This window comes from Budorcas taxicolor, chromosome 14 (genome assembly GCF_023091745.1).
Source record: "Budorcas taxicolor isolate Tak-1 chromosome 14, Takin1.1, whole genome shotgun sequence".
Classification (NCBI taxonomy): Eukaryota; Metazoa; Chordata; class Mammalia; order Artiodactyla; family Bovidae; genus Budorcas; species Budorcas taxicolor.
Window position 1 is genome coordinate 83,161,951 of NC_068923.1, and position 14,204 is coordinate 83,176,154.

Consider the following 14,204-nt stretch of genomic DNA (forward strand, 5'->3'; position numbering starts at 1 on the left):
AAATTTTCAGGGTTTAAATTTTTAGATAGTTTGAATTTTATAATCATTTTCCCATGCTGATTATATCAGCGACGTAAGTTCAATGTAGAAAAACTTTAAAAAATTAAAAAAAAGAAGCAAAACAAGACCATCTTCAATTCCTTGAGGCAATAAAATAATTGGAATTTTAGTGAAGTGAATGCATTCTTCATTTCCTTGTTTTTTTTTTGTTTTGTTTTAGCAGTCCAATATTATGATAGGCAACAGTCCTGCTTCACAAATCATGTGGAAAATTTGTCTCAGATCTTAAAATCAGTTAGTCATGAAAAAATAAGAATAGGAAAAAAAATCAGTCATGATGTATCTTAGGGTGAAAGGTATACTTTTTGTGAAATGTGAAGGCACAGGGAAAGAAGAAAAATAATACTGAGTAGGAGAGAAGAGGGGCGGAGTGTGGATTCTCACTGGGTTGCTTTGGGAGTTATAAATACATTTTTTCCTTTGGTGTATTGTACAGTTAACAGCAAGGTTTAGAAGACCAAAGAGGCGGCTGGTGAGGTCGTTGAATGAAGGACTTGGGAACATGCTTGGGTTCTTCCTCCTTGAAGACTCTCATATATTTGCAGCTGTGAATCAGAACCGCTAAAATTTTAGCGTCTCGTTGTTTTGGCATTTGCCCATCTCCTCCATCCATATAATGAGGGTCTTCATTGCAGCACATGGGGGCTTCTCTAGTTGTAGAGCAGAGGCTCACTAGTTGCGGCTTCTCTGTTTGCCCCCGGGCATGTGGGCTCTTAGTTCCCCGTCTAGGGATTGAATCCTCGTCCCCTGCATTGGAAGGCAGATTCTTAACCACTGGACCACCAGGAAAGTCCCCACTTAAGACTCTTTAAGTGAAGAAGAGTGATAAAGTCAAGCGGCAAAAACGGAGTGAGCACAAGCTTGTTTCGGGATATTGACTTGGGGTTGCTGTGGATGAGGTATCAGGGGGCTTGGGGAAGTCCAGGCTGTTCCGCAGAGGAGAGGCTGGCCTTCAAGGATGCCATCCTACGAGGTTTATAACTGAATATCATCCAGTGATCCTTTGTGCTTGGATAAACATGGTTTTAACAGGAGGGGAACTAATCAACTTATCTCCGGTTTATTCACAGGAGTGTGAATAAGGAAAATTATGACAACGCAAGCCCAGCTACACTGCTTGTGCCTCCTTACACTCTACTTGGTAAGAGAAGAGAAATGTTCTGTGTTTATTTAGTGGAATATTTCTAGCCCATACCGGGGAAGCAACAGCTATCATCACTTTAAAAAAAGTCTATCAAATTAACTTATTGTGAACAAAGCACACAGCTTACCTTAATGGGCCATTTTTGATGAAATGGCTGTTAAGTTATACGTCTAACTTTCAACCAGGGAGATGCTTTCTCCTCAGCTCTTATAAGCCAATGCCCCTTCATGGGCAAGTTTTAAACAATTCATCTACTCAGTTTTAAGCCTTTACATCCAGCTCAGGGAATCTGGAAAGAAAAGTATACTGATACATGTGTTAGTCTCTGTCCGTTAGTCTTGACTTTATTTATTTTTTCTTTAACCATGGTTAAATTACCACTGAAATTAAGAAAAGCATTTTCTCCATTTTTGACTCTGCTCTGCTCTGTACTTTTGTTCCCATATATGGCTTGGACTTTTTTTGGCTAAATTTGCCCTTAGTCACTTGTTGAGCTAACCCTATCGACTCAGGCTTCTAGAAGTTGGAGCTGAATGGAACGTGGGGAGACCAGCCCAGACCTCAGGTAGATAGAGGAATGCTGTCTTGCCTTTTGTCATGAGGTTCATAAGGGTCATACACATGCCAGATTTGCTGTGTTATGAAGCAAAATTATGGGGAAGCACTTGCCTTCTCCTTAGAAGGAAGCTACTAGATCCTCTTACCTCTAATCTTGGTTCCTTTCTTTGAAAACCCAAACATACCATCGAATTTCAAGTTCCAGAGAGCCCCTGAGAGTCTACACAGTTCAAAATATTTAGAGTGACATACAGCTGTACTTGTAAACTTAACAGAGTGTTCCTCTTGAGGGGAAAAGCTGTAGTCTGAACCTTATGAGCACTGTGCATTCTCACAGCCTGGGGCTCGAAGCTTGTCCCCAGGACTGCCCAGAAGCACCACTTGGCTTCGCTCCTGTTGCTACCTTCTCATATGTGCTTTGCTATCTATATTATGGCAGAACGGTGAAATCAGTGCCTGGTTCAAACTTGGCACTGCTGTTGACTGGTGATAGGAACTTGGGTGAGTTACTACGCTCTGAACCTCAGCTTTCTGCCCTGTGAAATGGGTCTAACAAGAGGACTTGCCTTATGTGGCAACTAAATGAGATCATACAAAGCCCTTGGATCAGTGATTGGCACAGTCTAAGGACTTGATAAATGTTAGCTATAATTATTACTATTGCTATTATTAAGTCACTTCAGTCGTGTCCGACTCTGTGTGACTCCATAGATGGCAGCCCACCAGGCTCCCCTGTCCCTGGGATCCTCCAGGCAAGAACACTGGAGTGGGTTGCCATTTCCTTCTCCAATGCATGAAAGTGAAAAGTGGAAGTGAAGTCGCTCAGTCATGTCCGACTTAGTGACCCCATGGACTGCAGCCTTCCAGGCTCCTCCATCCATCGGATTTTCCAGGCAAGAGTACTGGAGTGGGTTGTACATTTTAAATATTCTGTGATTACACTCATATGGACCCTGACCTCCATGAGGAAGTCTGTGTTTTAGTCATCTTTGCAGCCTTAGCACATAGCACAGTGCCAGGAACAAGGTAAAAATTAAATACATAATTATGGATTTATATTAAGAAACAACAATGAGCTCTAAGAAAGAGAGAGAAGATTCTACCAGGATAATTTAACATTAGCAGGCTCAACAGCTTCTGATCTGAGATGGGGATATGCACTTTTCTTCCTAGACAGAGGGTGAAAAGCAGTTTTCTTTTTCCTTCCTTTCATTTTCCTTCCTCTCACCGTAGTGTGGTTTCCACCTGGAGTAAGAAATATGGCCCAAACCACTGCTGGCAGCAAGAGCGTTGCCCGGGAGACAGCCACGTGCACAGCTGTCTCTGGGTGAAGGAGGGAGGCTGCGATCTGTGGCTGGGGTCTCAGGGGCGTTGGGAGGAGCCATGTCTCTTCTGCCCCCCTCACCCCTGTGCCCAGACCCTCTCCTGTGAAGACGGCAAGTTCACTTGGTGCTTCTTTCTTTCAGCATCAGGCTTTTATTTCGCAGAGGTTATTTACCATTTATTCCATACTATAGTGGCTCTCCCGTCTTCTTCTGAGAACTGGTTCTCTTAGGGGATTAGAAACACTGTGTGAACACATTGGAAGGGCACTGAAGAGAGGATTTGGGAAAGTGCTGAGTAGGGATGCAAGGCAATCAGGGAGAAGCCAACTGTTTCAGAACTGTGTCTGGGACTCTGTTTCCTCCAGAAGGAAGAAGAGCTTGAAGTACTTACTGTATAACCAACACAGAGAACTCTTGCTGTAAAGTGCAATGAAGGTGGCTACTAGGCAGGCAGATCTGATAATTGCAAGTGTCCTTTGCTGGCCTGGAAGGCGGTGGGGCAACTTGGTGGAGAGTTGGGGCTTGGTAGTCCAGCCCCATTGGTACTGTTCCACGGTAACACCAACTATCTGTGTCTCTGCTAGGGGGATTCTCTTGAGAGACTTCCTTGATATTGATGAGGATCTTAAGAAATGACATGTGTGGAGGGTCACATTCCATAGCAGGAGACACGAAAATATCAGTTCCATCCGCTTCCTACCTTTCACCTCTTTATGCAAGATAGTGGGTTTTGTTCCTCCAACTCTTTCACAAGTTTTCACTGTAACATTCTTCCCAGTTCTGGCAGTATGGCCTGTTGACTCATGCATTTTGAAATCTTTATGGCTCAAATAGCCCTGATATGAGAACCCAACCCTACTTTGAACCTTGCCACTGAGACATCTCCTTGTTTCCTGATAGGTGAGCCAGCTTGTCCACCGAGGAAAAATGCAGGCTTATGGGTGAGGTGTGCCTGACTAACATAGCTTTCCTGTAGGGGCCGTCACCGGTGTGATCAGCTAAAAGACAGACTGCTTACTGCTGTGAGCAGAAAGCTGATGAAATGAAATGAAAGTCACTCAGTTGTGTCCGACTCTTGGCGACCCCAAGGACTATACAGTCCATGGAATTCTCCATTTCAATTCCATTCCCTATGGAATTCTCCAGGCCAGAATACTGGAGTGGGTAGCCTTTCCCTTCTCCAGGGGATCTTCCCAACCCAGGGATCGAACCCAGGTCTCCCACATTGCAGGCGGATTCTTTACCAGCTGAGCCACCAGACAGACTGCTTCCTGATGTGAGCAGAAAGCTGATGAAAGCAGTGTGCTCTTAAGCAGTAGCCCCTCAAAAAGCACTGCCCTAGCAGTGGCAGCATCCTGTATCCACCACGGCGCCCACTTCTTGTGCCCTGCCTTCCAGAGGGAGGAGGAGCTGGAGCTGGAGAAGATGTGGAAAGAAGTGGAAGGGAAGATGAGCCCTCAGAGGAAGACACACCTTGAAAGGGACTGATGAGCCAGGAGTCTGTATAGTTACTGTGTCAGTCAAGAAGTCCTTTGCTGCTGCTGCTGCTAAGTCGCTTCAGTCATGTCTGACTCTGTGCGACCCTATAGACAGCAGCCCACCAGGCTCCCCCGTCCCTGGGATTCTCCAGGCAAGAACACTGAAGTGGGGTGCCATTGCCTTCTCCATAGAAGTCCTTTAGCTATGAGCCAATTTAGAGTTTCTCCAGTCAACAGGGATTTATTTTTTTGTTAGACAATAAGGATCCTATAGTGGGCAGTCCTGGGCAGGTTTAGCAGTTTTGTGATGTTATCAGAGACCTAGGCTTCTTTATCTTTGCTCCACCATTATTTGAGCTGGTTTATCCCTCATGGTTTCATGACAGCTGCCATAGCTACAGACAGGGCACCACTGCCTGAACAAGAACAAGGAAAGAGGAAGGGCCATGCCACCCACATCAGTTCTTTTTCATCAGCTCAGTTCAGTCACTCAGTCGTGTCTGACCCTTTGTGACCCCTTGGATTGCAGCACGCCAGGCCTCCCTGTCCATCACCAACTCCCGGAGTTTACCCAAACCCATGTCCATTGAGTCGGTGATGCCATCCAACCATCTCATCCTCTGTTGTCCCCTTCTCATCAGAAGAACAAAAGCTTGACTAGAAACATCCCCCTACCCACACCCCGACCCAGAAAACTCCACCTTTTGTTTCAATAACCAGAATTGAGTCACTTGGCCATGATCTTCCCTGCAAAGGAATCTGGGAAAGAGATCATTTGTTTTTCCAAGGGACAGAGGTTGACAATGGCTGTGGGGGCAGCTAACCTGAGTCCACTGTTACTCTGAGGGGGAGGGAAATTCCAAATTCCAAAACCTCTGTGTTCTTATTATCACTTTTTTGTTGGACACCGAGATCAACTCAGTCAAGGTTTAATGAGCCATAGTACAAGATCTTTTTTCCCCATCATTTCATCCTAATTGTTTTTGGGTTACTTATCTCCAGTGTTTCTGCAGTAAGAGTATACTTGCTCCATATAAAGAAATGGAAAATAAATCTCTTCTCCCCAGTTTTTCTTTCTTTTTTTGGTTTTACCTGTCCAGTTCTCCAAACCATTAACTAATATCATACTAATCTATCCCACCCCTGACTGCCACCACAGGAGGGAGAGCGGAAGGACCACTCAGGAGGGGCACTGACACTGGGTGTCGTGCTAGATACCTCGTTCCAGGGGTGCCCACTGTGGTGGGTTTATAGCTGGTGGTCCCTTCCTGCGTGCTGCTCTGCTTCGCGATTTCCTTCAGTGATCCTCGTTGGTGGGAGACACAGGGATGGCGGGAACTACCTCTGAATGTGCCCTCTTGTACACCCCTCATACTGCAGACTTCCTGCCAGGCTGTCTCAGCCACTTGTGAGTAGTGGGGCAGTGGCTTAGAGTGGCTAAGAGTGGTCTGGAATTGTAGGTTAGAATCCTGCTTCCTGTACTGTGAGCAAATGACTTAACCTTTCTGCATCTCAGTCTCATCGCCGGTGAAACAGAGCTAGTGATGATAAATGTAGGATTGTTAACGTGGTTAAATGTGCTTAAGACAAAGCTCAGCATACGCTAGCATAGCGAATGTGAGCTCTTTTTGCTGTGTGCCAGGCAAGCATTGTATTAAACAGGTCCACGTATTTTTTTCCCCTTATGGATTCAATTGTCTTCGAGGTGCCTGAACTCTAGCATGCTGGGGAACCTGCCATGGATTTCCTTATAAGCTAACAAGAGTGGAATGGAGGGGTTTTAAGAAGCTGGTGTCAACCAGGTAGAATTGAATGGCATAGTGGCATTGTGGGACGACGATCAGCAGTTTTCCTTCAGCTAGAACCTAGTGCGTGTGCCATGTCAGCCGCTCATGAGTTCTACTCTGGTCAAGTGACTAACCCTTTGTGAGCCTGATTGAAAACACGGCAGTGTTAATTTTTTCCCCCAGGGTGATTGCTTCAATCACCTTGAATGAGAGAAGCAATGCTAGGCTGCTGACAAACCATCTTGATGTAGTGGAGCCTCAACAAATATTAGAACCCTTCCTGTCTATTTTGATTTGATTTCACTTTTTTGGGGGGGCCATGTTAGAATCTTAGATTTCATATATCACTCCCGGAACCATAAGAAAGCCATCAAGTGGCCCATATACATTCATAGTACATGGTGTTGCTAATTTTCTGTTTTCCTTTCATCTTTTAACAGACAACCGGATATGGCCAAGAGCGAAAGTTTAGTGGGCCCCTAAAACCCATGGAATTTTCAATTTTTGAAGGCCAAGAACCGAGTCAACTCATATTCCAGGTAAGGGCTCCTCTTAGTCCTTGTCATCTTGATTTTGCAGGCTCTCTCCATGGACTTTTACTCCTTTACTGGACACCCAGAAATAAAACAGAGGCCTAGGAGATCTCATTATGGAGAATGAGTTCAGAAGCCAAGGGATGACCAGCCTCAGTAATACCAGGCGTCCTCATTCGGACTTCCTCAGTGGTATCTGGGGTATCTCACATCCCTGAGGCGGGGACCTTAGGGCTTGTAGGCTCCACCCCTCCCCGGGGGTGGGCGGGGAACCAGTCTCGGAAGTGGGTGGTTATGAGTCTTGGTCTATTCCGTGAGGTGGCTGCCTGCAGCGTTTGAAGATGCCGATTCTCTGGTTTAGCACTGGAATTGCCTGCCTTCCTGGAGAAGGAAATGGCAACCCACTCCAGTATTCTTGCCTGAAAAATCCCGTGGACGGAGGAGCTTGGTGGGCTACAGTCTATAGGGTTGCGAAGAGTCGGACACGACTAAGCAACTAACACAAACACACACACACACACACACACACACACACACACACACACACACACACACACAGAGCCTGCCTTCCCCACCGAGCCGTCTCTAGGCTGACGCAGGCGTTGCCCAAGACACACTGGGAGGCAGTCATCTTGTTCACTTAGTTCACTGAGAGAAGCCTCAGGTTGAGGGTGCATGGCAGGGGCTTGAGGGGCAAGAGACTTCAGCCTTAGGGGCACTGAAATAATCCTGGGAACATAATGGAGAGGGAGAAAAACATCCTACTGCATTGGTCAGAAACCCCTGGGGAAGCCTGCTTGGCCCTGGAGTGATTGAAGAGGTTTGATGGGCCTTAGAGGGTGACCGTGACCCCCTACCCCATGCACTGGGGGAGCAACAGGGGTTGCCAAACTACTGTCTGAGGTGGGTATGCCTTCTCTTAAGTGCCAAACATCTCTTTTGTTGGACAGTTCCCATCCACAGAGGAGGGACTGAAAACTGCCTCATCCCAGCTTCTCTTATTTGGTACCAGATCAGTGTGAAGTGGCCCTATTATATGAGCTGGTAGGGGTGCACAGGTATCTCTGTGCCCCCACCGTGGGGTGTTACAGAGGCTTTGACCTCTCCAGTCAGGGGAATCAGGCCCTGAGGGAGGAACAAATGCTTTGTGAGCTTAGACAGAAGAGCATTCTAGCAAAGGCACAGCTGGGACACCTGCCCTGTGCTGGAAGAGGGCAGGGCCTGCCTGGGGTTCTGGCAGAAGGCCAGTGAGACTGGGAAGCCACGAGCCTGGAGAAGGAGGTAGGAGCGAAGGCCGCAGAGACAGGAAGGATCCTGACTTCTAAGGTTCTTAGATTCCCCCGCTCCCCCAGAGGAGCGGGCCTGAATCATGTTTCCATTCAGGGCTGCAAAGTGGAGGGGGCTGGAAAACGGGAAAGGATGCCAGGAAACTGGTTGGGAGTCTCTGGCGAGGGCTCACTTAGGGGAAGATCTCGTTAACTAACTCTGTCTCCCTCACCAGGGAGCATTTAGTTAGAGATTTCTCATTTACATTTGGAAAGTCCTTTTCATTTGTGTGTTTTATGCTTCATAAGGTGGTAAGAATGCTGCGGGCTGGGCACACATTCGTCTCCTTGTATGAACTGTGCAGAAAGTGCCCACTGTTACTACATGCTCTCCTGGGTCCTGGGGGTGCGGGATGAGACCAACAGCAATTCTGCCCCTGGAGAGCTCTTGGATAGCAGAAGGAGACTAACAAGAAAGCAAACAATGCAGTGAGGGTTCTGATTGGAGCCTGGTGGGCTGCAGAGGGGCCAAGTGCAGGCCGAGAAAGAGTGGTTGATTTTAACAGTGGAGGGTAGTCTTTGAACAGAAAGAGTTTCACTGGACCCCTGAACTGGGTATTTAAAGTTGACCAGGCACTCCCAAACAGAAAGTAGGCCCTGAGGACTAGATGAAAAAAAAAATATGGGGGCAGGCATTTAGCAAGAAAATGAAAGATGGCAGGTGGTTTAGGGTGGGAGAGGGTGTGAGGAGGGGTTGCTGAGGGCAGGGGTCGGCGTGGGGGTCCAGACTGGCTGTTTAACCTGTGCTAGGCGGCAGGGCCCACTGGGATGTTAAGGAAGGGGTGAAGGAGTTAGGCCGTGTTTGCCCAGACTTGCTCTGTGATCGCTTTGAGTGTATGATGAGGGGATGAGCCTGGAGGTGGGAAGGGTCTTGGGACACTGTTGGCCATAGAACCAGTGGGATGTAGGCCTGGTTTAAGCAAGTATAAACGGGAGTGGAGGGGAGGGGTCGGAGCAATGCCAGGGGGTCCCATGTGTTGGAATTGGTTACTGAGTGAGTGCAGGCCATGAGAGAAGGTGTTGAGGGTAACTCTGGGGTCTCTGGATTGCTTGACTGGCTGGTTCATGGTGTCATTCAAAGAGAGAATGAGAGAAGGAAGGGAGGGAAAGTTTATGGGAAAGTAAGTTTTAGGCTTATTGAATTTAATCTGTGGGGTTAGCGAGGTGGAGATGTTTGAGAGACAGTGGCCACATGAGTCTAGAGCTGTAGACTGGGGCTAATCCAGGGCTTGGGTTTGAAAGCCTGTCTGTAGTGAGTACCTCAACTACCCACAGGGACCAGGTAGATGATGAACGGTACTATGTTGGGATCAGAAAGGCAATAGCAAAAAAACAGATGTAGAAAAGCCCCCAACTGTGCTAATGTGAAATTAAAAGTCTTCTGACACTTGGTTTCAGCCTGTGGGACACGGAACAGTGGGGAGCAGGACTAACTGAGGGTGCCTCCCCGGGCAAAGGCTCAGTGCAATTCCAGATAATTTCTCAAATCAGAATTTGTGTATTACAGGATTTCATGATTTTTTCCACAGAAGTCAGGCATTTTTATGTTTATGTAGAATTTCCTAGTTCAGTTCAGTTCAGTTCAGTTGCTCAGTCGTGTCCGACTCTTTGCGACCCCATGAATTGCAGCACGCCAGGCCTGGTAGAATTTCCTAAGAATCTAAATATTTCCTAAGAATCAAAATCTAAGAATATTGGCACAGTTTAAAAAAATCATCCTATAATCAAAGCAAAAGGTATCCGTGGGCCAGAGAGTCTGCCGCCATTTCCTCAGGCAGAAAGGAATGGATGTTCTGTGAGTACAGGTCCACGTCTCGTTGAACAGAATCAGAACTGTACATAGTTCTGATGTGCTGACCTGCACAGTCTCCAACTTACAAATATCGCAGACCTAGAAATTGCTTCTTAGGATTCTTTCACAGTCTCTGAGGATCCCAGCCAGTAAAATCATTCCTTGGGTTGCTCCACGTCGTTTTCTGTTCTTTTTCCATCAGTCATGCTACAGAGCTTATCTCTTCTAGGCAGGAAATGAGGGCCCTGCTGTCATGGTTGAAAGTTCTTGTGTATGGGTGTGTGTGTTACAGAGAAGTAGGAGATGAAGGGGATTTCCTTCTAGAATCTCAGAGTCTTCGTGCTAGAAAACACCTTAGAGACTTTTTGTACCAACTGCTTGTTTTACAGATAGGGAAACTGAGGCTTAAATAAGTTAATGGCATAACTGATATTATAACACATTCTAATTGAGTATATCATGCTACCTAACACCATATATGGCTTCCCAGGTGACGCTAGTGGTAAAGAACCCTCCTGTCAATGCAGGTAGAAATAAGGGAAGTGAGTTCAATCCCTGGGGTTGGGAAGATCCCTTGGAGAAGGGCATAGCAACCCACTCCAGTATTCTTGCCTGGAGAATTCCACAAACAGAGGAGCCCAGCGGGCTAGAGTCCATAGGGTCACACAGAGTCAGGCACCACTGAAGTGACTGAGCATGCGTGCAATACCATATGCAAAAATTAACTCAAAATGGATTAAAAACCTAGATGTAAGACCAAAACCATAAAACTCCTGGAAGAAAACAGAAGCAGAAACTTTGATATAAATCATATCTGTCTCCTAAAGCAAAGGAAATGAAAGCAAAAATAAGCAAGTTAAACCTAATTAAACTCCAAAGCTTTTGCACAGCGAAAGAAATGATTGTTAAAATGAAAAGACAACCTACAGAATGGGAGAAAATGTTTGCAAACGATATAACTGATAAGGGGTTAATAGCCAAAATATGCAAAGAGCTCATACAACTCAGCGTCAGAAAACAACCTAATTTAAAAATGGGTAGAATAATGAAATAGACATGTTTCCAAAGAGAACATGCAGAAGGCCAACAGGCACATGAAAAGATGTTCAACATTGTTAATCATCAGAGAAATGTAAATTAATAAACTCTAGAAATGATCCCTGAAAGTACAGTCTTGAGAAATGCAAATTTAAACCACAAAGAGATATCACCTCAAGCTGTCAGAATGGCTATCCTCAGAAAGAGCACAAACGACAAAGGTTGGTGAGGATGTGGAGAAAAAGGAATTGCTCGTGCGCTTTTTTTTGGGAATATAAATTGGTGCAGCCACTGTGGAAAACTGTAGGAAGGTTTCTCGAAAAATAGAACTACCATATGACTCAGTGACTCCACTCCTGGGTATATGTGAAAAAAATGAAAACACTAATTCAGAAAGATACATGCACCCCAATATTCATAGTAATAGTATTTACAGTCGCCAAGATATGGAAGCAAGCTAAGTGTCCATCAGTGGATGAATGGATACAAAATACATGACACACACACGCACAATGGAATACTGCTGCTGCTGCTGCTAAGTCGCTTCAGTCGTCTCCGACTCTGTGCAACCCCATAGATGGCAGCCCACCAGGCTCCCCCATCCCTGGGATTCCCCAAGCAAGAACACTGGAGTGGGTTGCCATTTCCTTCTCCAATGCATGAAAGTAAAAAGTGAAAGTGAAGTCACTCAGCCTTGTCCGACTCTTAGCGACCCCATGGACTATAGCCTGCCAGGCTCCTCTGTCCATGGGATTTTCCAGGTAAGAGTACTGGAGTGGCTTGCCATTGCTTTCTCTACTACTCAACCATCAAAAGAACTTCCCTGGTGGCTCAGACTGTAAAGAATTTGCCTGCAGTGCAAGAGAACTGGGTTCAATCCCTGAGTTGGGAAGATCCCCTGGAAAGGGAATGGAAACCTACTCCTGTATTCTTGCCTGGAAAATCCCATGGACAGAGAAGCCTGGTGGGCTACAGACCATGGGGTTGCAAACAGTCAGATACGACTGAGTGACTAACACTTTCACTTTCATAAAAAGAATGTAAATCTGCCATTTGCAGAATTTGGATGGACTTCGAGGGTATTACACTAAATGAAATAAATCAGACAGAGAAAGAGAAATATTGTATGAAAGCATTTATATGTGGAATCTGGAAAACAAAACCAACTAGTGACTAAAACATAAAAGACTCAGAGAACAGAAAGTTCTCACAGAGAACAAGCTAGTGGTTATCAGTGACAGGTTGGGGGAAGAGGAGGGGCCAAGCTAGAGGTAGGGGATTAAGAGGTACCAACTATTATGTATAAAACTCCCTTGAACAGCAAGTGGGTCAAATCAATCAATCCTAAAGGAAATCAACCCTGAATATTCCTTAGAAGGACTGATGTTGAAGCTGACACTCCAATACTTTGGCTACCTGATGCAAAGACCTGACTTATTGGAAAAGACCCTGATGCTGGGAAAGATTGAAGGCGGGAGGAGAAGGGGATGACAGAGGATGAGATGGTTGGGTGGCATCATTGACTCAATGGAGATGAGTTTGAGCAAACTCCAGGAGATAGTGAAGGACAGGAAAGCCTGGTGTGCTGCAGTTCATGGAATCGCAAAGAGTTGGACATGACATAGCAACTGAACAACGGCAAATAATCTACAAGGATGTACTTACTGTACAACACAGGGAATATGACCAGTATTTTGTAGTGACTATTAGTGGAATATAATTTAGACCTTGTGAATCACTTTGCTGCACCCCTATAATTTGTATAATATTATGTGCTGTGCTCTGCTGTGCTTAGTTGCTCAGTCTTGTCCGGCTCTCTGTGACCCCATGGACTAGTCCTCCCAGCTTCTCTGTCCATGGGGATTCTCCAGGCAAGAATACTGGAGTGGGTTGCCATACCCTCCTCCAGGGGATCTTCCTAACCTAGGGATCAAACCCAGGTCTCCTGCATTGCAGGCAAATTCTTTACCATCTGAGCCACCAGGGAAGCCTATGTAATATTGTGCTTCAATTTAAATTAAAAAGTCCTGGAGAAGGGAATGGCAATCCACTCCAATATTCTTGCCTAGAGAATCCCATGGACAGAGGAGCCTGGTGGGCCACAGTCCAAGGGGTCACAAAGAGTTGGACACGACTGAGTGACTAACACTACTACTGTGCCTTGGAAGAAAAGCTTTGACAAAATTAGACAGCATAATAAAAAGCAGAGACATTACTTTGCCAACAAAGGTCCATCTAGTGAAAGTTATGGTTTTTCCAGTAGTCATGTATGGATGTGAGAGCTGGACTGTAAAGAAAGTTGAGCCCTGAAAAATTGATGCTTCTGTGTTGAAGAAGACTCTTGAGAGTCCCTTGGACTGCAATGAGATCAATCCAGTCAAACCTAAAGGACATCAGTCCTGAATATTCATTGGAAGGACTGGTGCTGAAGCTGCAGATCCAATACTTTGGCCGCCTGATGTGAAGAACTGACTCACTGGAAAAGACCCTTATGCTGGGAAAGGTTGAAGGCAGGAGGAGAGGGGATGGCAGAGGATGAGATGGTTGGATAGCATCACTGACTGGTTGGACATGAGTTTGAGTAAGCTCCTGAAGTTGGTGATGGACAGGAAAGCCTGGCATGCTGCAGTCTATGGCGTTGCAAAGAGTCAGACACAATTGAGTGACTGCACTGAACTGAAAGAAAGGTAAACACATGAAGTTAACATTAGGTGAGATGATTATAGAAAAATGGTGCTAGTGGTAAAGAACCTGCCTGCCAATGCATGAGACATAAGCGACGTGGGTTCGATCCCTGGGTCGGAAAGATCCACTGGAGAAGGGCATGGCAAACCATTCCAGTATTCTTGCCTGGAGGGCTACAGTCCATAGCATCACAAAGGGTCGGATATGGCTGAGTAACCGAAGAAGCTCGAATTGTACTTGTAGGAGCAATAAGTAAAATACTGTGAGAACAGACAAGAAAGGAGACACAGAGAAGTTTAGAACTTGCCCAGAAACACAGAGCCTGAAAAGAAGGTGTTGAAGGACCCACAATCAACCAGCTGTTCCCACTCAGCGAGCGCCTTTTATTTCCCATTTTTGGTAACTCCATACTTAAGAAACATATCTCACTCATTTTCAAAGTGAGATTCTGTGATGCAAAAGACTCAGTGGCAGTGCGA

At 45.9% G+C, this 14,204-nt stretch overlaps 1 protein-coding gene across 1 annotated transcript in view; it reads left to right on the forward strand.

Moving 5' to 3' along the window:
• The first annotated feature begins 1,150 nt into the window (after nt 1-1,150).
• The window catches only part of CDH17 (cadherin 17), a 68,361-nt gene continuing 55,307 nt past the window's right edge, over nt 1,151-14,204 (forward strand). Inside the window, exons 1-2 of the mRNA XM_052651699.1 lie at nt 1,151-1,201; nt 6,793-6,891. Of these exons, the coding sequence (XP_052507659.1) occupies nt 1,151-1,201; nt 6,793-6,891 (150 nt within the window). The remainder of the gene's footprint in view (nt 1,202-6,792; nt 6,892-14,204) is intronic.